Source organism: Macrotis lagotis, chromosome 2 (genome assembly GCF_037893015.1).
Source record: "Macrotis lagotis isolate mMagLag1 chromosome 2, bilby.v1.9.chrom.fasta, whole genome shotgun sequence".
Classification (NCBI taxonomy): Eukaryota; Metazoa; Chordata; class Mammalia; order Peramelemorphia; family Peramelidae; genus Macrotis; species Macrotis lagotis.
This window is the reverse complement of record NC_133659.1, coordinates 3,909,080-3,929,250: the sequence shown is the minus strand read 5'-3', so window position 1 is coordinate 3,929,250 and position 20,171 is coordinate 3,909,080. Positions and strand designations below refer to the sequence as shown.

Genomic DNA, 20,171 nt, shown 5'->3' with positions numbered 1-20,171 from the left:
TAGATAACCTAGACATGACAGACGTTTGGAGAAAACTGAATGGGGATAGAAAGGAATATACCTTGTTTTCTGCAGTACATGGCACCTACACAAAAACTGACCATGTACTAGGGCATAAAAGCCTCATCATCAAATGCAGAAAGGAAAAAATATTAAATACATCCTTTTCAAACTACAATGCAATAAAAATCATGTGTAATAATGGTCCATGGAAATATAGAACTAAAACTAATTGGAAACTAAATGACATTTTAAAGAACAAGTGAATCAAACAACAATCATAGAAAGAATTAATGATGTCATTCAAGACAATGATAATAACAACATAAGAAAATGTATGGGATACAGTCAAAGCAGTTATAAGAACATATATTATATCTTTAAATGCTTACGTGAATAAAAAAGTGAAAGAAGAAATCGATGACCTGAGCATGCAACTAAAAAAGTTAGAGAAAGAAAATTTAAATCCCCAACTAAATATCAAATTAGAAGTCTAAAAATCAATTAGATATTAATAAAATAAAAAATAAGAATACTATTGAACTAATAAATAAAACCAAGAGTTAGTTTTGTGGAAAAAAAAAACAATAAAATCGATAAACTTTTGGTTAATTTGATTAAAAAAGAAAGAAAAAAACAAATTTCACAAATGAAAAAGGTGAATGTACCACCAATGAAGAGGAAATTAAAGCAATAATTCAAAACTATTTTGCCCAACTGTGCCCATAATTTAAGTAAAATAGATGAATATTTACAAAAATATAAATTTTGTCCAGGTAAAATGAAAAGTAAATTAAATACGTAAATAAACATATTTCAGAAAAAGAAATTCAGCAAGTCGTCAATGAACTCCCTAAGGAAAAAAATCTCCAGGGTCAGATGGATTTACATGTGAATTCTACATCAAACATTCAAGGAACAATTGGTTCTAATTTTATATAAACTATTTGAAAAAATAGGTGAAGACAGAACTCTACCTAATTTTTTCTATGGCATCAATATGGTGCCAATTTCTAAACCAGGAAGAGTCTACACAGAGAAAGAAAATTACAATCAATTTCCCTAGTGAACATGGAGACAAAAATCTTAAATGAAATATTAACAAAGCAATTATAGCAAGCTATCATCATGACAATACACTATGATCAAGCAGGATTTATTCCAGGAATGTAGGGCTGGTTCAATCTTAGGAAAACTTTCAGCATAATTGACTATATCAATAACAAACCTAACAGAAAGCATATGATTATCTCAATAGATACTGAAAAAGCCTTTGACAAAATACAGCACCCATTCCTACTGAAAGTACCAGAGAGAATAGGAATAAATGGATTGTTCCTTAGAATAATAATCAGTATCTATCTGAAACAATCAACAAAAATTATATGCAATGGGAATAAGATAGAAGCATTCTCAATAAGATCAGAGATGAAATAAGCATGTCTATTATCATCACTTATATTAGATTGCTATCATATTAGAAATGCTAGCTTTAGCAATAAGAGAAGAAAAAGAAATTGCAGGAATTAGAATTTTTAAGGAAGACACAAAATTCTCACTCTTTGCAGATAACATGATGTTATACCCAGAGAACCCTAAAATAATCATCTGAACACAATTAGCAACTTTAGCAAAATCACAGGATGTAAAATAAATCCTCAGTATTTCTATATATACACATTACTAACAAGATAAAGCAGCAAGAGTTAGAAGGAGAAATCCCATAACTTCGGACAACATAAAAGACTTAGGAATCTACCTGCAAAGGCAGACTCAGAAACTCTATGAAAACTATAAAACACTTTTCTTTTTTCTTTCTTTTCTTAGGTTTTTGCAAGGCAATGGGGTTGAGTGGCTTGCCCAAGGCCACACAGCTAGGTAATTATTAAGTGTCTGAGGCCAGATTTGAACTCAGGTACTCATGACTCCAGGACCAAGGCTCTATCCACTATAAAATACTTTTCACACAAATAAAATCAGATCTGAATTACTGGGAAAATATCAATTGTTCCTATATAGGCCAAGCTAATATAATAAAAATGACAATTCTACCTAAATTAAACTACTTATTTAGGGCCATACCAAACTTCCAAAAAGTTACTTGTAAACTAGAAAAAATTGTTACTAAATGCATATGGAGAAACAAAATGTCAAGAATATCAAGGGATTTATTGAAAAATACAAAAGAAGGCACCTTTATCTTATCAGATCTAAAATTAATATTTCTATTTAATAATAACAAAATATAAAAATTAATAATACAAAGGAAAATACACTTCCAAATAACAAAATACATAGTCTGGAATCAACCTCCAAAAGCAAACAATAGACAATATATAATCAATTAAAAATTGCTCCTTTAAAGAAATAGAGACAGAGGCAGAGCCAAGATGGTGGAGTAAAGGCATGGACTCCTAGGAGCTCTCCCTCAAATCTCTCCAAATACCTTTTAAAAATGATTCTAAACTACTTCTAGAGTTGTAGAACCCACAAAACGATGGACTGGACCAATTTTCCGGCCCAAGACAACCTGGAAGATCAGTGGGAAGGGTTTCTTGCAACAGTGTGAAAGAGAAGCATGAGAACCTTGAGCTGAGCCAGTCCCAGCCATCCATGAGCAAGAAGATGGGCAATTGGTCAATGGTGGGCCTGAAAGCTTCCAGATCTCTCAACCCAGAGATTGCCAAGGACAGTTTGGAAGGTGAGGAGGAAAACTCTGCCACACTAGGGTGAGATTGGAGCACAGTCCAGTGCAGGCCTCAGCAGCACTGACCCCATATCAGTATACCAGCAGCAGCCGCTGCCTCTGGAACTCTCAGCCACAGATGGTAAAGGAGTCAGAGGGAGATTGACGGGGTCTCTTTACTATCACTGAGGCAGTACTCTGTTGCCAGGCCCACATTCAGCAGTGGTGGGATTCAAATATATTAACAACCCTTTCTCTGCCCTAATGACCATTTTGGGGTTTTGTTTGTTTTTTAGGGTTTTTTGCAAGGCAAATGGAGTTAAATGGCTTGCCCAAGGCCACCCAGCTAGGTAATTATTAAGTGTCTGCAGCCAGTTTTGAACTCAGGTAATCCTGACTCCAGGGCCAGGGCTCTATCCACTGCACCACCTAGCAGCCCCCATGATGACCATTTTAAATTTACAAAAAAGATGAAAAGTAGTTTAATATTTAATGCATTTAATGTTCAAAGAAGAACATGAAAAGGTACAGAGAACTAGATTATGTTAAATCACTCACAATAAGCAAATGTATCCTGTAGCAAAGCAGCCACATGTTACAGCAGCCAATGTTGGACCATATGCAGATCCAAACTTCATTCTACCTATTCGAATTCTTTTTTATTCTTCTACTTCCATAGTTTCCAAAATGGCTGCTAAAATAACCCTTGAAATCTGTATTTCTATTGGTTCCACCATTCAGGAAACACCACCAGCACACTCATATCATCTCAGAGGAATTTTGGATGTAACAAAAAAACGACAGTTTGTCACCACTTGGTCACCACTTTCTTTATGTTATATGTTGAAATAACAAAATTGAGGGAGTTAAAATGCAGTATTTCATCAGATATGAGTTTTAAGAAATGAATAAATAAAATTACTAGCATAGCTCCATTAATATTTGTCAGTTGTGTATGGAAAAACATTATTATGGGTGCCTAGAAAATGCTGATGTGCAGATGAATGTTAAAAAAAAAGATTAAGGGATGTAAATGTGATTTCCACATTGGGCTACTTCCCAGGCACCCACCTTTATAGAGAACCCTGATTACAAGTGCCATTTAATAACCAGTTCACCAAACTCAACATAAAATTAGGTATTGGTTCTGCTAAACCAGAGTGAACCAACTGAATCCCATCACCGATACTCAGGTGTGGGTCACAGACTGGGGCACCAGACCCAGAAAAAGGTGTTAAAGCACAATGCAGCTCACTTTCACAGTGGAGCAGAAATCCTCTTCACAGCCCCAGGGCAGAGGGAAGTGCTTGTGGTTACCCACAGATCAGAGTACACGCCAGGAGGGCGGTCTGACCTCTCATAAGACCTGGAAGAAGTAAAAACTTCTAGGTCCCTAGAGGCATCTCTGAAAACAGCCAAAAAAAAAAAAAAAAAAAAAAAAACTCAAAAGCTTGGGGCGGTGCATCTTTCATCCTGGAAGAAAAGTCCCACCTAACAAAGAGTTAAAATTAATCAAAATCAATATGAGCAAGCAACAGAAGAAATACAAATCTGAACACAGACAGTTACTATGGTCATATGAACCATAGACATGATTTAATAACAACAAAATACAAAAAGTAATAATACACACTTGAAATACACAATTAGAAGAAGATAACAAAGTCAAAGTTCTACATCCAAGTCCTCCAAGAAACATATGAATTGGGCTCAGGAAGAGTTCAAAAAGGATTTTGAAAATCAAATAAGGGAAGTGGAGGAAAAACTGGGAAGAGAAATGAGAGGGATGTGGGAAAATCATGAAAAAAAAGAGCAGTCTGGTGAAGGAGACAAAAAAAAGTAACTGAAGAAAATAACATCTTAAAAACCAGATTGGGTCAAATGGAAAAAAAGGTACAAAATCCAATGAACAGAAGAATGCCTTAAAAAGCAGAATTGGCCAAATGGAAAAGGAGATACAAAAGCTCACTAAAGAAGATGATTCCTAAGAATATAGAATGGAAAACTGATGACTTCATGAGAATTCAAGAAACAAAGCAAAACCAAAAAGAACGAAAAATTTTAAAAAAAATCTCATTGGAAAAGCAATCATAAAAAATAAAAATAATACAAGCTAATTTGAGGAGAGGCAAGGGATGTTTTGTTTATTTCTGTCTCTTAAATATCTATTATTCCTTGTACATAGGGACATAATCTTTGTCTTGTTAAATGTAATTACACGTTGTCTGTCCTGTCTTTTCCTCTCTCTCTTCCATTCTCACTGATTTGAAGCTATTTCCTTTTAGGTCCAACTAGATTTCTTTGAGCCAGAAACTTTTAATTACTTTTATAGTTTCTATAAAACTTAATAATATTCTAAATAATTTATTATCCCTCATATGATTTATCAAAATAGCTTTAAAGTTTACATTTCAGTATATCATTCCAAATTGAAGTCACTGCTAACTAATTTATTCATTTAAATATTCAAAATAATCAATCCTGGTAACCCAAATCAGATGCTTACCTTAAAAAATTGGGGGGTGATATCACAGAAAAGGCGTTTGTTAAATGTGCTGAATCTTTCTGGAAGTGGCCAATTCTCAATTATTTCCTCATCAGAAATCACAAAATGGTCCAGGATTTTGAGTGACCATATACTATTAACCAACACATGTCTATAACCTTTTTTAAGGGTCACTGGGCAGTCATACAGAGTGAGAGCAACCAGGTTTGGGCAGGCAGATAGGGAACACACATTCTTCAGTTTTACAAATGAATTATTGTGAAGAAATAGAAGTTTTAATTCCTTCATTTCACTCCAAAAAGTTTTATCCGGTAGCATTCTTATCTGAAATAACATTGAAATTCAAAACTTGAAGTTAATTTAATAGCATCCTTCCTTTAAAATGCATAAAAACATCAATGCATTAGCTTAGTATTCATTCTTAATTTGCCTATGTACACAATCACAATAAAACCGAAGTTAATAAGCTCTTGGATAAACTGGATTATTTTATTTTTGAGGGCGAAAAGCACCTTAAGGCTACTTAAGACCACTTAAGGAATCTCAAAGACTAAAAACAAATACAACTTTAGCAATTTTTTTCTGGAAGAATTTGTGTAAATTATAATCATTGAGTATGTAAAGTTTAATCATTTCTGTCTTTTAAAATAAACTTTGGAATAGAATTTCAGTGCCAGTAAAAAGTGAGGAAATGGGAGAAAAAAACAAGACATGTCACCCTTTTTACAGAAAATTTCAAAACAAATTTCACATATACATATGCATATTATGTGGGTTTAGATATAGAAATAGACTAATAAATTTATGGCAAAACCATAATTCATTTATTCCTTAGAAACCACCATTTCAACCAGAATTTTAAGTGAATATGTATAATCAAGAAACATTATATTAAGTAGCTATTAAGTATGTCTGTTTGTGTGTGTGTGTGTGTGTGAGGTTCTGGGACTAGAAACAGAAAGGAAGCAGTACCTGCCCTCCTGAGAGCAAGGTGCTAAGAACATGGACATGGAATGTCTTTATAGTCCTAGAAAGCCCAGCTTGCATCTCTATTGACCCTAATATCTTTGTAGCACTTTAATACTCCAGGTCAAAAAACTGAGTAAGGAGAGGCATTGATAAGAGTTTATTTTATCAGGTGCTAAAACAGACACATGATAATCTATGAAACTAACTTTTTAAAGGCAAAACTATTCTTTTAAATGAATGGTCAAATTGTTTTTGTTTTTATTTTTTAAACTCATTTTCAATAGTTCCTGGAAGAGGGCATCACATCATCACATGGATTAAAATATCTACTTCTCTGACAGAATGTTTAAGAAAAGTGACCACAATATGGAAGAGATTTTATAGTCCTCCTATTAAAAAATCTTAGAAAACTGAGTATCCTTCCAAATATCAAATGAATTAGATAAAGGCTAATGTACCCATATGTGGACACATAGCTAGTGATCATTTACTTTTTATATTGTTTCTGTTATATAGAGAAAGAAAGTTATGGCAAAGGCAACATTGGTAGAACAAAGTCAAAAAATTCAGAAGGCAGTTTAACAAATGACTCTGTTTCTTTAAAATACAAATAAATGCAAACTAAGTCTAGGAACTTTGACTGCCCCGATTAAGTACAGATTACCTTTCACCCAGTGTGTGGATGGGTTTTGCCTCCATCTGAGAGCATTAAGAGCTTAGAAGGGCAGAGGCTATGTTGGCCAAGATCCTCTTTGAAGAGTTGAGGGAAGGAGATCAAGTGACTCACCCAACCTGGCAGGTGAGGGTCACAGAAAGAAGGAAATAGGAGAGGTACGATTCTAAGCCAGGTCCTTGAATTCCTAAACCAGTGTCCCTTTTATAGTGTTCTCTGCCTCCAAGAGAAGTATCTTCTACTAAGGAAGGGAAGGGAGGGGAGGAGAGGGGGACTAGAGGAGAGAGGCTTTAAACTTTTCAGCAAACTTTTCATCCTACTTTTAAGTACAGAATTAAGGATTCAAAATTAAGTTACTACATACATTGTTCATCTAAAGATGAAATAATTTAAAACTGGAATAGTCCTTAGTGGTTTATATTTTAAAATAGTTAATGAATGGAATATTGAAATATTAAAAGTATTTACATAAAAATTCTTTTGAAATAATATTTGTTTACAAATAAAAGTCTAAATTCACCCTTACCTGGTTTGAATGAAGATCCAATTTAATTAATTTTGTGCATTTCTGAAGTGGAGATATATCTGAAATAAAATTTTTACACAAGATGCATATTCTAAGTGAACTATAGATTTGGGAGGCTTCTAATGTAATCAACTGAAGTCCATGGAGATTTAAAAAATACAAATTGTGCTCATCAAGTGATTGGTTTTCAATGGATTTTTCCTTTTCTTGAGAGTTAATTCTTCTTTCTAACCCTCTTCCATGGAACATCTGCAGCGAAGAAGAGAAGGACAATTCCTTAAGAGTTTGTCTTTTTCTCCAACTTTTTTTTATGTTTCTGCAAAGCAAACTAGGTTAAGTGGCTTGCCCAAGGCCACACAGCTAGGTAATTATTAAGTATCTGAGAACGGATTTGAACCCAGGTACTCCTGACTCCAGGGCCGATGCTTTATCTACTACACCACCTAGCCACCCCTTTCTCCAACTTTCAAAAGGAAATATCTTTAGAAAATTTAACATTTTACTTCTAAATAAATATTGCATAGCATTGGTTTTTTATGGAAAATAATATACAACTAAAAGAAAAAGAATGAGCTTACAGGTAAGCACACAGAAGGTATTTTATTCTATAAAATTAGCAGAGTTAAAAAACGTACTGAAATTGCCTATCACATTCTGTCCCAAAGAAACTTACATTACCCATAAAAAAATTCCTCTTACCAATTAAATGAAACCAAGGGAAACCCCTTTTAGTTAGAAGATAAATTTAAGAACACTGGCTTGAAATGAAGCTGCTAGTAAATTTTAAGTTATTTATAGATAATTAAAATATAGGAGGAGGACTCCCCAATAACTTGAGTGTAATAATGGTTCTAATGATTACTCCTAGATATATCTGATGTACAAATATAACATGACAAATACAAAGGCAGTAGTGGTACAGTAGTAAGTAGTATTGAAAGAACTCAGTAATTTATGAATTTTTAGCATTCTCTTTTTTATAAATTTGTAATTCCAAATTTTCTCCCTCTCTCATCCTTCCCTCATCCACTGAGAAGGCAATAAAATGATAGATACATGAGAAATCATGCAAAACTTTTCAATCCTAGTCATAACAAAGGAAAGAAAAAGAAAAGAAAAAGAAAGAAAAAAGAGAAGAGAAGAGAAGAGAAGAGAAGAGAAGAGAAGAGAAGAGAAGAGAAGAGAAGAGAAGAGAAGAGAAATCAAGATCATCATACTTTAATTTGTACCCAAGAGTTTTTCCTGGAAATGGATATAGATGAATATAGATTTTCATAGTGGGTATTTTGGATCACTGGATTGACCAGAGTAGCCCAGTCTTTCACAGCTGATCATCATTATAACATTGCAGTTACTGTGCATAGTGATGTCCCAGTTCTTCATCTTCATTTTACCATTTGTCTGAAACCACCCCCACCCCATCACTGCTTACAGCACTGTAGTACTCCATTAAAATTCTATGCTGTATTTTGCTTAGTGAGCATCCCCTTAATTTCTAATAATTTTGTCTCAGTTTATAGATTTGTGAAATGAGGCTTTTATCAGAGAAACAACTTAAAAATTTTTTGATACTGCTTCAATGTTTATGGTACCTTTTTAGCAAGATGCTTTCCTTGATTTTTCATTTAATTGTTTATTTTTGCATTTGTTTTGTCTGAGATCATGATTACTACTGGCCATTTTTTTATCTTCAGATGAATGCTAGCATATTTTGCTTCAGGTCTTTATTTTAACTCTGTGTGTTTATTTCATGTTTCTGGTAAAAAAAAAATGATGTATTCTGGTTTCTAATTCATTCTGCTTTTATGAGTGAGCTTATGCAATACCCATTCATAGTTATGATTACTATGTTGTATAAATATATATCTATATCTATACATATGTATATGGGTGAACTTATCCAAATTCCATTCACAGTTGTGATTATTGGATATATATATATATCCTCACTTTCTTGTATTTATCCTTCTTTTTCTCCTTTCCCTCCTCAAAAGTTTTTTATCTGACTACTACCTCCCTTAATCAGCCCTCCCTTTTATCATTACCTTCCTCCCCTTGTGTCTTATTGCCTTCCTCAAATGAATATGTCTGGGTGTGTTTTTGTGAATCAATTGTGATGAGGATGAGGTCTCAGGATTCCTTACCATCCACTTCCCATTTCTTCCATTATAAAATCTTTCTTATGTACTTCTTTCATGTGAAAAAATTTCCCCAATTCTTTATCTCCATTTTTCTGCCTCCCAATGAATACTTTTTTTCTTACCACTTTCTTTTTCTTAAGATCATCCCAACAAAATTGACTCACACTCATGTCCTCTGTCTAGGTATTGCCTTCTATCTGCCCTAGTGATAAAATTCTTAAGACTTAAAATTATTATCTCCCCATATTAGTATGTAAACAATTCAATTTTATTGAATAAAATTCAGTAGAAATTGAAGGGATGCTAATAAATTATAGCATAGGCTGATTTTTTTTCACCAGGAATGCTTAAGAGTCCTCTGGTATATTAAAAAGCTATTTTTCCCATGAAGAATTATCCTCATTTTTACTGATTAAATTATTCCTAGTTCCTTTGTCTTCTGGAATATCATATGTCAAGCATTCTATAAATTTAAGTTTGAGGTTTAAAGAAATACTTCCTATCAACCAGAGTTCAAGACTAGAATGTGGCCCTGTATCAAAGTCAAGGGCAGATCACCCCTTTGTAAATCAATTTTAGGAGGGGTTTTTTAAAGGGTGAGAGTTTACAATCATTGTTTCCTGAAGTCCCTTCCTTCTCTGAAATCTTGTGATTCTGATATCTTTATATAGTTACAAGATGAGCATTCTGATGTCACAGTACAGTAGGGGTGAGGCAAACACCTTCATCCTGCAGTGGGCCCATAGTTGAGGGAAAATACAACTTTTGACCCTGTAATTTTACTAAAACTACTCTCTCTCCAAAGTTATTAATGACCTTAGTTACTAAATTTAATGACCTTTGCCCAGTTCTCATTCTTCACCTCTCTGTAGTTTTGGACACTGTTGATCATTCTCTCCTTATTGACACCCTCTTCTATCTAAGTTTTGGGAACACCACTCTCCTCCTACTCTATCCTCTTGGCCAAGATTTTGCTGATTAGCCAAGTAATGAGATCTGAAGGTAGACTTCCAAATGAGAAGGGAAGGAGAGGAAAATAAGTAGAGGCATTAAATGAAGCCAGCCTTCTCAAAAAGTTTTGCTACAAAAGAGAGAAGAGATATCCTGGTGGAGATCATGCTTTCTTACCATAAGCATCCCTTAGGGTTCTGTCCTAGATCCTATTCTTTTCTCCCTTTTTAATAACTTGACTTGGTGATCATTAGATCCCATGGATAGAATTACATTTCTATACTGATGATGCATTCTCAAATCTATTTATCTTGCCACAAATCTCTATTGACCTCCAATATCACATCTGCAACTGCCTTTCAGACATCTCAAAATGGACGTTTAGTAAAAATCTGAAATTCAGAGTGTCTAAAGTAAACTCAGTATCTTCCTCTCTAAGCCTTCCTTCCCTCCTGTCTTCCTTGTCACTAACTTTCAAGAGCAACATGACTCTCCCAGTCCATCAAGCTGGCAACCTAGCAGTCCTTCTTGCCTCCTCATGATCTCTCAGCCCCCCTATACCCAGGCTATCTGTTTCACCTTTGCATCATCTCTGAGATTTGCCCCTCTCTTCCTCTGACCCTGCCACCCCTGATCCAGGCTCTAATCTTCTTATGCCTGGACTGTAGCAATAGCCTAGGTCTTGTCTCTCCACACTTAGGTCCATCCTCCATCCTTCGTCCAGCCACTAAAGTGATTTTCCTAAAACACAGATCCAACTGAAACAGTCCTGTCCCAAAAGACAAGGCTTGTGTAGGGAGAGAGACCACAGGCCCATGATCACATTGCCTCTCTATTGATTGTCCACTTTGTGTCACTATTTCCCTGTTCTCCAGTGACTATGTGAGTTATGCAAGGTTGGAAAAGTCAACTGAAAAAGAAAATCCAAGGACTAGAGTCCATTTACAAGTAGCCAGTCATGATCAAAAATGAGTACAAGGCCCCAGAGGAGAGATGCCAGAGCAACAGCCCAACTGGGTGGCCTGGATGCAGCGGCAATAGCAACGGAGCAGATGATTGCTCTGGGGGCTTGCCACACTGAGAAGGGAACTTGTGAGGGTGGAGGTTATGCATCATCGTCTTGAACTTTGAGCCCAGTTTGCCCAAGGTGGCAACATGATGGAGAGATGAATAAGGTCCAACTGGGGGAAATGCTTTGTAATGTGTGTTCTTTTTATATCTTCTGAGAGAGAAAAATAGAGTCAGAGATAGAGAGAGATATTAGAAAGAAATGGTGATTAAAATGAGGGGCTTCAACAAAGTTTATGTTTCAGATAAATTCAAAAAAGTATGAATTACAATAATTTTATCAAAGTAAAAGTAAAAATTTACAACTTTAAAAGACAAAAACAAGAAAACCAAAATAGACTGAAAAGAACAATAGGCAACAAATCAATGATGATATTGAACTTCTAGGTCTACATGCCTTTCCATCTAAATTCATAAAGAGCAAAAAAATAACAGAATTCAGTAGAAGACATAGAGAATAATATAATGATGTTTTTAAATATCATCTCTCACTTTTGGGCAAATCTATCATAAAAATAAAGCAAAAGGGAAAATAAAGAACTGACAGAATTGTTAGAGAATCAAGTATTAAAAAGTCTTCTAAATAGGAATGCTTGTATTAACTAAATTATTGAATTAAGAAAAAGGTATTTCCCTTTTCAGCTCTCTCACATTCAGAAATCTGAATGTTGCTTGTCCACTTTGTGTCTCAAGTTATTCTGCCTGTCTTTAGTTAGGTTATTCAGCCAGCCTTTGAAATGTTGGCTGATACTGAGTGGGAAATCTCAGATCTGTTCAAAGGGCAAATAAATTTTCATGTGGGTGAAATGATGGATTCTGGCCCATTTTGTTTTAGGTCTTGGAAAATATAAATCACCTCTTTCGTCCAAGAAGTGATATGAATATAGTCTCTTGGTCTCTTTGTGCAAGACTGAATGATCAATATCACATATCCAGACCCTTATTAGAATAGGTTTACCTCTAATTATAATAGTCATTGTCTCTTTAATTGTTAACCAATCAGAGTTGATTTCTACCCTCAAAAACACCCACTCTTTCAATGGCATTTAAGTGTTGAGTAGGTTTTGTGAAGGGCCTTTGGCATTCAAGAGTGACACTGACCCTTTCATTAATTATTGCTAGCATGTAAATGTTAAACAGCATGATTAATAAAATGATTAATCATCTAGAAATTATGTCTCTTGAACTTTTTATATGTCACATAAAAATATTATTTTTCAGTATCACATAAAACCTTTATAAAAATAGACTATGCATTGGGGCGCAGATATATGTAAATATAAAAATCAGAAATAGTAACCCTACCCTTTACGGATCATAACATTATAAAAACAGTAATCAGTTCAGAAAATTCAAATAAAAATCACTGACAGAAATGAATATTTAACAATGAAATAGTAATGAGGGGAATCAAAGAAAAAAACCCATAAAGATAGTAGATATATGAAAGAAACTAATAATGATGAAACACCATGGTAAAATGACTGGGATGTAGCTGAAATAGTCCTCTCAGAGGAAAAAAATATATCCACAAAAACATACATTAAATGTTTTTGAAAAATATACAGAATTAATAAATTTAATATCTATTAGAAAAAATTTAAAAGATAACAAATAAATCTGAAATAGGAACAATAAGGAAATATTAAAAATTAAAATATAAATAATCTGGGAAATCAAAAGAAAAAAAGAGAGTAAGAGTAAAAGCTTCCTTGAGGCTTAACATTAAAAACAAAAAACAAAGCAAAAACTTAAATTATGGCAACTGGTCCTGTCCCTTCCTGGAAAATAAAGGGAGAAAAAATGTTTCTTGTGTCTGATTTTATACTATTGGGTTTCAAGATCACTTGCAGACAGCATCTGCAATCATGAAGTTGTAAAGACATCTGCTCATTAGAAGGAAATACAGGGCAAATCTTGACAGTGGACTAAAAAAACAGATATCTTGATGACTAACATCCATGGAATGAAAGTTATGGTTTTTCCAGTAGCAATGTATGGCTGTAAGAGCAAACTCTTAAGTTTCAATACATGGGCCATATAATGAGATGGCAGGACTTTCTAAAACAGGCTGAGAAAAACTGGAGGCCACAGGAAAAGGGGATGGTAGAGGATGAGACAGATAGACAGCATCATGGAGACAATGAACATGACCTTGGACAGACAGACATCAAGAGATAGTAAAGAACAGAAAGGTCCATGAGGTTACAAAGAGTCTGACAGGACTGAACAACATAATGTCAAAACCTGGTTCTTTGGAAAAGCTAAACTGACAAACCTTTAGCCAAACTGATTATAAAGATGTAGGTAAAAATTCAAACAAACAAAACTGAAAACTAATAAGATTAAATAAGGAAAAAAACAGAAATATACATATTATATAATATAAACAGAAATATTATGTAACAGATCTTATGCTTAGTTAAATGCTGATAATACTGTAAACACTAAAGAAATGGAAGAAATCTGTTGAAAAGTCCCCAGACTAATAGAAAACTAAGTAAACTTCTTGGATATACCTATCTCAGAGAAATAAAACTAGCTTTGAGAGAGCTACCAAAGTTGTAGAAATGGGGAAGGAGGATGGAGAGACTCCTGATCCTAATGGATTTCACAAGCAAATTTTATCAAATTTTCAAAGAACAATTAATGTAAATACTATGCCAATCAACAGATATAAGCTGTAGTCTTGTTTTTTTAGTTGACAGCTTCCATTTAATGATTTTCTTTCTGCAAAAGCTTTTCAATTTCATTAAATTGAATCACATATTCTATATTTTATATTTTATGTCAGAGCTGTGAAATGTATATGAATTTCTTCTCCTCTAAGTTATTTTTTGTTATTTTAAATGATTTTATATTAAGTTCGCATATTCAATTCAAAAGGACAGCTTTTGTTCAGGTGGACAGAGTGCCAGACTTGGAGTCAGGACCTGAATTCAAATCTGACTTCAAGACACTTGCGAGCTGTGTGACCCTGGCCAAATCACTTGACCATGTTTGCCTCATTTTCCTCATCTGCAAAACAAACTAAGGAATGGAAATGGAAAACTGCTCCAGTATCTCTGCAAAGAAATCGACAAACGGGGCCACAAAGCATTGGCCACGACTGAAATGAGAAGAAAAACAAGAATCTGTTTGAACTTTGGTGCTCTGTATTGGTCTTTTGCTACTTATCCCAGCTAATTTTTTTTTTCTAAAGAGTATTAAGCAGTTTTGAGCATTAAAGTTCCTCAATGTAGTCTGAGATCTGGAAGCGAAATATTTCCTTCATTCCTATGATTTAATGTTGTTTTCCTTTCCCCTGATGGCACAGAAGCTTTAGTCTTAGAAGCCTTTCCACTCATTCACTTATTTCCCTTGACATTCTAGACTTGTGAAATTACAAGCGAATCTTAATATTATTTTGTCAGCCTTTAGAATGTTCTTAGCCCCTTGGTAGGTCAATTGAAATAGCACTTAATCAGGAAATTCATTTTGTCAGGATCATTATGATTGTTGTCTTCATGTGGTCTGCCTATGAGTAATGGCTCTCCTTCCAAATCTTTAGATTCTCTACATTTCTTGAAACAATTATTTGCATTTGGATTCCTATCAATCTGTGGGAGTCTCAGAAGATTGACTCCAAAATATTTTACCCATTTTGAAGCTATTTAAATGGAGTCTCGCTTCCTGTGACTTCCTCCTACATGTTCTTATAACTATACAGAAAAGCTGTTTTTTACATAGTATTTTATATCTGACTTTACTAAAGCTATTGTCTCAGTTATTCTCTGTGCTGATTCTCTGGGGTTTTCTAGTTAAACCATCTAGTTGTCAGCAAATTGGGACAATTGTATGTATCTTCTCTTTGTCAATGTTCATACCTTTATTTTTTCCTTTTACCTTGTGGTTATCTCTAGATTTTCTAGAGATAAATTCTAAAATTATAATGAATAACAGAAGAAATGGGAAATAATTGCTTTACTCTTGTATTCACTGAAAAAGCTCTGAAGAGTGTATACGTAAGTATACAAATACATAATGCTTTTTTATCTAAATGTTGAAGGTACATTTTAAGTGTCAGTTACTATTATAATCTGACATGTTTTTTTCTATATTAATAAAATTGGTTTTGGTGATTTTTTTAAAATAATGAATTGCTTATTATGTAAGTTATCTCTGGGCATCTTGACTTCAAGGCTGGTTATTTTGGCTTATATAAAATCCGTCTATTCTTTCAGCAGCAATGACTTTTATTTCTATTTCACCATTTTTTCCTTCTATTTCAATAATTTTTCTATTCTCAATCATTTTTTTTACTCCATTGGCACTATTTTCTCTGCAGAAATTCATCCTCTATTCAAGTTTTTTTTTTTTTTTTTTACTTTGCAGGCTGTGTGCATCTGTGTTTATATGTTAATTTTGCATTGAAAGCTCATTTCTGACATAGTCATTCATTTCCTTTAAATGGTTTATTTTTCTTTTGGAACTACTCTGGATCTTCCTGCTATTGTTTTATGATCCCTGGGGTTTCCAGAGATTTCCCTTTTTCATGGTGTAATTATGTTTAATTTTCATTAGAGTGTAATACTTGATCACTCTGCTTTGGATTTTGATGTTTCACTTCTTTCTTGGGTTTTTATGATGCTCTCTGGTGGTTTGCCTACTGGGGAGCTAGCTTTATGCTGCTTTTCTCTCTTAGAGGTTTAATCTTTGGGTTTTCTCTTCAGTCTTTTGTCCCTTTCTCAGTCTCTTGAAGGGAGAATTCCCAAAGCTGGCAATGATGGTTTCTGTCTGTATCGCCCAGGGTTGACCCCAGCTGGGCTAAGCATTTCCTCTTTCCCATTTTGACTCCCCTTGCTTCTGCATGGATGTAGATGCAGGCTGGCTCATTCTGCTCTCCTCAGCCCTCATGTCCAGCTCTTTTCTGGGTTGCTACTCCAGCCATCTTCTACCCATCATGTTGGAATGGCTTCCTAATTGATCTCCCTTCCACAAGTCTGTCATTGCCCTACTGTCTCTTCTCTTTGCCTGGGAGGCTCCAGCCTAGGGATGACCAGATGTTTCTCCTTCACATTCCAAGCTAACTAGCCTCTCAGTCCATCCCTCCAGAGAACTGTCTCCCTCCTCAGCCCTCCTGTCAGAAGTCATACATCTCCCAGGCCTCCTCTCAGAGTTCACCTCCACCAGCTTTCTCTACTGCTCAAGCCCCTCCCAGGAGAGTCTATATTTACTTTTTTAGTAGTTTCTCTTTACTTTAGAATAGAAGGGTTGGAAATTTTGGCTTTGCTTCTCCAAGACCCATTACACAGTCCTGAAACCTTAAGTCAGCAAGAGCTGAGTTCCAATTCGGCTTCAAGTACTTCCTCACTGGGCAAGTCACTTAACCTCTGTTTGGTTCTAAAATTTCATCTGTACATTGGAGATAAAACTAGCCCCTACCTACAAGGGTTAAAGCCTTCCCAACAGCTGGTGATGACTTCTTGTTCCGTCACACCCAATTTTTGGAGACCCTGTGACCACAGCATGCCAACACAGTCCAGGGGGTTTTCCTGGCAAAGAGATGGAGTGGTTTGCCATTGAGAGGTGTCTGAGGCAGATTCCAGGTTCTCAACCCCAGGGCTTTACTCTGTCTCTGAGCCAGCTCAATGACCCTTATTACCATCCAGGAGACACTTAATACTTGTTCCCTGCTTTTGGGGGAAATGGGGATGGACTTTATGCAATCTGACAGCAGATAATTGGCAACCCTTTCCTGTCTACCAGGCTGGCAGCTTCTGCAACACAGGTCACAAGGGCACTTCCTCCCATTCCCATTAAATGTCAATGATTTTCCTTTGAGAAACTGCACCTGGATGTATAAAGGACCAAGTTCCAATGAGACCAAGATGCTCAAAAGGAGAAAGGAACAACCTCCTTTACAGAAAGCAGAAGGATTACAACTCCAGCTTCCCGGGGTGGAGTCATAATTCCTATCTAAGGGGCTGGCTAGGTGGTGCAGTGGATAGAGCACCAGCCCTGGAGTCAGGAGTACCTAAGTTTAAATCTGACCTCAGACACTTAGTAATTACCTAGCTGTGGCCTGGGGCAAGTCACTTAAACCCACTGCCTTGCAAAAAAAAATAATAATAATAACATAATTTGTATGTAAGAGGGCGCTCATTTTTACATCATCTTACATTTTTAATCCCTCTGGGAAAACCATGTATTTATGGAAGATGATGCCACAATGCAGAGGATGTCAGCCTTGCTCCCGGGTCTTCTGTTTTAAGTGGCCCACACAGCTGACATTGAGATGAATGAAGACTATGAGAGTTAGGGATGAGCACAATTCCTCTGACTTGCATATTTAATCCAAGTCACTTTCTAGTGAGAGTAGATGAATCATTTGTTGAAGAAATTGCTATGATGGCAGGCATTCCTCAGTCTCTTCAACAGCAGGAATGCTAACAATTATCATTTAAAAATATAAATTTATTCATATAAGTATTAAACTTTAAGGTTTATGTGCATTTAATTCAATTTACAAGTCAGACTTGTGGATTATGACATCTAGAATTCAAAGTATCACATTAGTCACTGAGACTTTCTACAATATCTGTCTCCTCTCCTCTCTTCCTCCTCCCCTAATCAAGCCCAATAGTAACAGCAGGAATTAAATGAAAAAAAGGGGAAATCTCACAGACATTTAATTATAAAAGATTGTACGGTATGTAGAAGTATATTTTTCTCACATATGAGATAATTCACATTTAGCATTATTGGCAATTCAGATGAAAAACATTTATGAAATGATTCCTTAAGCACATAGCCAGGGAAGATAATAACGGCTGTATATTTGATGAATCCTCTGCCCCACTGAAGACTCCAACCTAATTGAGAGATCAGAAACATGCTCAGGAGACTGCAGTGCAGACCAGCATCCTCAGAAGAGTCAGATCCAAATAGACTAGTCAATTAAATCAAATACAAACCTATGAACAGCAGTCAGCACAAAGCCCACCCTATAGTAGGTGCTCAATCTGTGCTTATTGATGGGCTGATTGACCTGTAATGGCACTGGCAGGGGAGAGGCTCCCTTTTGACCCTGAAGGTGTGGGCACCTTTTAATGAGGCACTGCCAGTATGAATCAGAGGCACGTCCTGGCCCCAGGTGCCCCTGGCTCTGAGCTAGGGTCCCCCTCATCAGAAGACTTTATCTGAAGACCAGTTTCCCTCCAGTCACCAGTGGTTTGGATACAGCAGATGCCACAACTGACCAAATAAAGAACTATCTCACACTGAGAACAGGCAGTAGCTTACTGGAAAGGTGGAATTATTCTTTCTAGTTTCTTAAGACAAGAGAAAATAGAAAATGATAGCATTTTAAAGATAATATAAATAACACCTAAATTATTTGAAGTATTAGTTTTTCTTGACATATCCTGACTACTTTTAAACAAATGATGTTTACAGAATCACTAAATTAAATTACACTCTATGTGGATAATACTATTAAAGCTAGATGCATAAATATAGACTTCAATCTAAGTCTGTATTTAAATGGTTCATAACCACAGGAAAGAAATCCATCTTTGACCTGTCATTAGGATTCATTTTTCATCAGTTCCTCCTTTTAAGACAATTTACTCAGTATATTAGCAAAGTTTTGTTGAAATCTGTGTTCAGAGTCTTGTGTAAAAGAGCTAACTATTTTCAACTGCAATCTTCATTTCAAACACGCAATCCGTATAAACTCACAAAGCTGCATCTACAACAAAGAAGAAACGGAGCGGAGGACTGAAAAGCAAGCACTGGAGGACGCCGAGGAAAGGCTCCCAGAGAAGTGGCAGTGCACTGGCGGGAGGGCCCCTGCCAAGTTCAGCTCCTGGCCCCAGGCCGGGCACGTGCCACCCGGGCAAGCCAGGCGGGGGGCACGTCCTCCGTCATCCTGCCCCCAGGGCCCGCGCTTCCCACCCCCTGCCAGTCGTCCCCCACCTGCCTGGCAGCCCCTGCCCTGGCTCCGTCGTCCTTTCTGCCAGCACTCTGGGTCACAACCAGGGTCCGCCGTCCCCCAAACCGGGGCGTTCCCCTCTGAATGTGCCCAGGTCAGAGCCGCAGGGGCCTCGGGACCCCCATCCCCCCCAGACAAGGGCGGCGCCCTCCCGGCCCCCCATGCCCCTCGGCCTTCCCGCCCTCTCCTCCCTCCGGAGGGGCTGCTGGCAGCCCGGGTCAGGGGTCGGGGCCGGGCGGGGAGGGGGGTCCCCGTGTCCCGGCACTTTCGGGGCGAAGCCTCTGCAGAGGCCATGCACTGGCTGGGGGCGGGGGGACCCCGGGCCAACCGAGGGTGCGCCATTTCCAGAAGGGTCTGGGGCTGGATTTGAACCCGGGTCTTGCGGCCTCCCCTCCAGGTGCTGCAGGGAAGCGCTTCGGGACTCAGCAGCCTGGGGGGGCCGCGTCACGTTCTCTTCTGGGCCCCGCCTCGGAGGGGCACCCCAAAGCCCACTCACCGGGCTGGAGGGGCGGCGGGGCCGCGGGGCCCGGGCCGGGGAGCAGGGCCTGCTGAGCGGCCTGGCAGAGCGGCCGGCGTCCTCGGTTGCTATGGACACCCGGCCGGGCTCTGCGCACGCGCCTGCGGCGCAGGGGGCGGGGCTTCGCGGCCCCGCAAGTCTCGCGGGCGCGGGCGGGCC

At 37.0% G+C, this 20,171-nt stretch overlaps 1 protein-coding gene across 4 annotated transcripts in view; it reads right to left on the bottom strand.

Annotated features, from left to right (window-relative positions):
- LRRIQ3 (leucine rich repeats and IQ motif containing 3) overlaps positions 1-20,168 on the bottom strand; it is an 84,492-nt gene extending 64,324 nt beyond the window's left edge. For 2 of the 4 annotated variants that reach the window (XM_074221183.1, XM_074221186.1), the window contains exons 1-3: positions 8,953-9,317; positions 7,361-7,609; positions 5,193-5,516 (exon numbers count right to left, since the gene is read on the bottom strand). In XM_074221183.1, coding sequence (XP_074077284.1) covers positions 5,193-5,516; positions 7,361-7,609; positions 8,953-8,985 — 606 coding nt within the window. In that variant the 5' untranslated portion in view covers positions 8,986-9,317. Of the gene's footprint in view, positions 1-5,192; positions 5,517-7,360; positions 7,610-8,952; positions 9,318-19,991 lie in introns of those variants that run through there. The other 2 variants (XM_074221184.1, XM_074221185.1) reach the window with 2 other exon arrangements.
- Between the last annotated feature and the right edge of the window lie 3 nt (positions 20,169-20,171).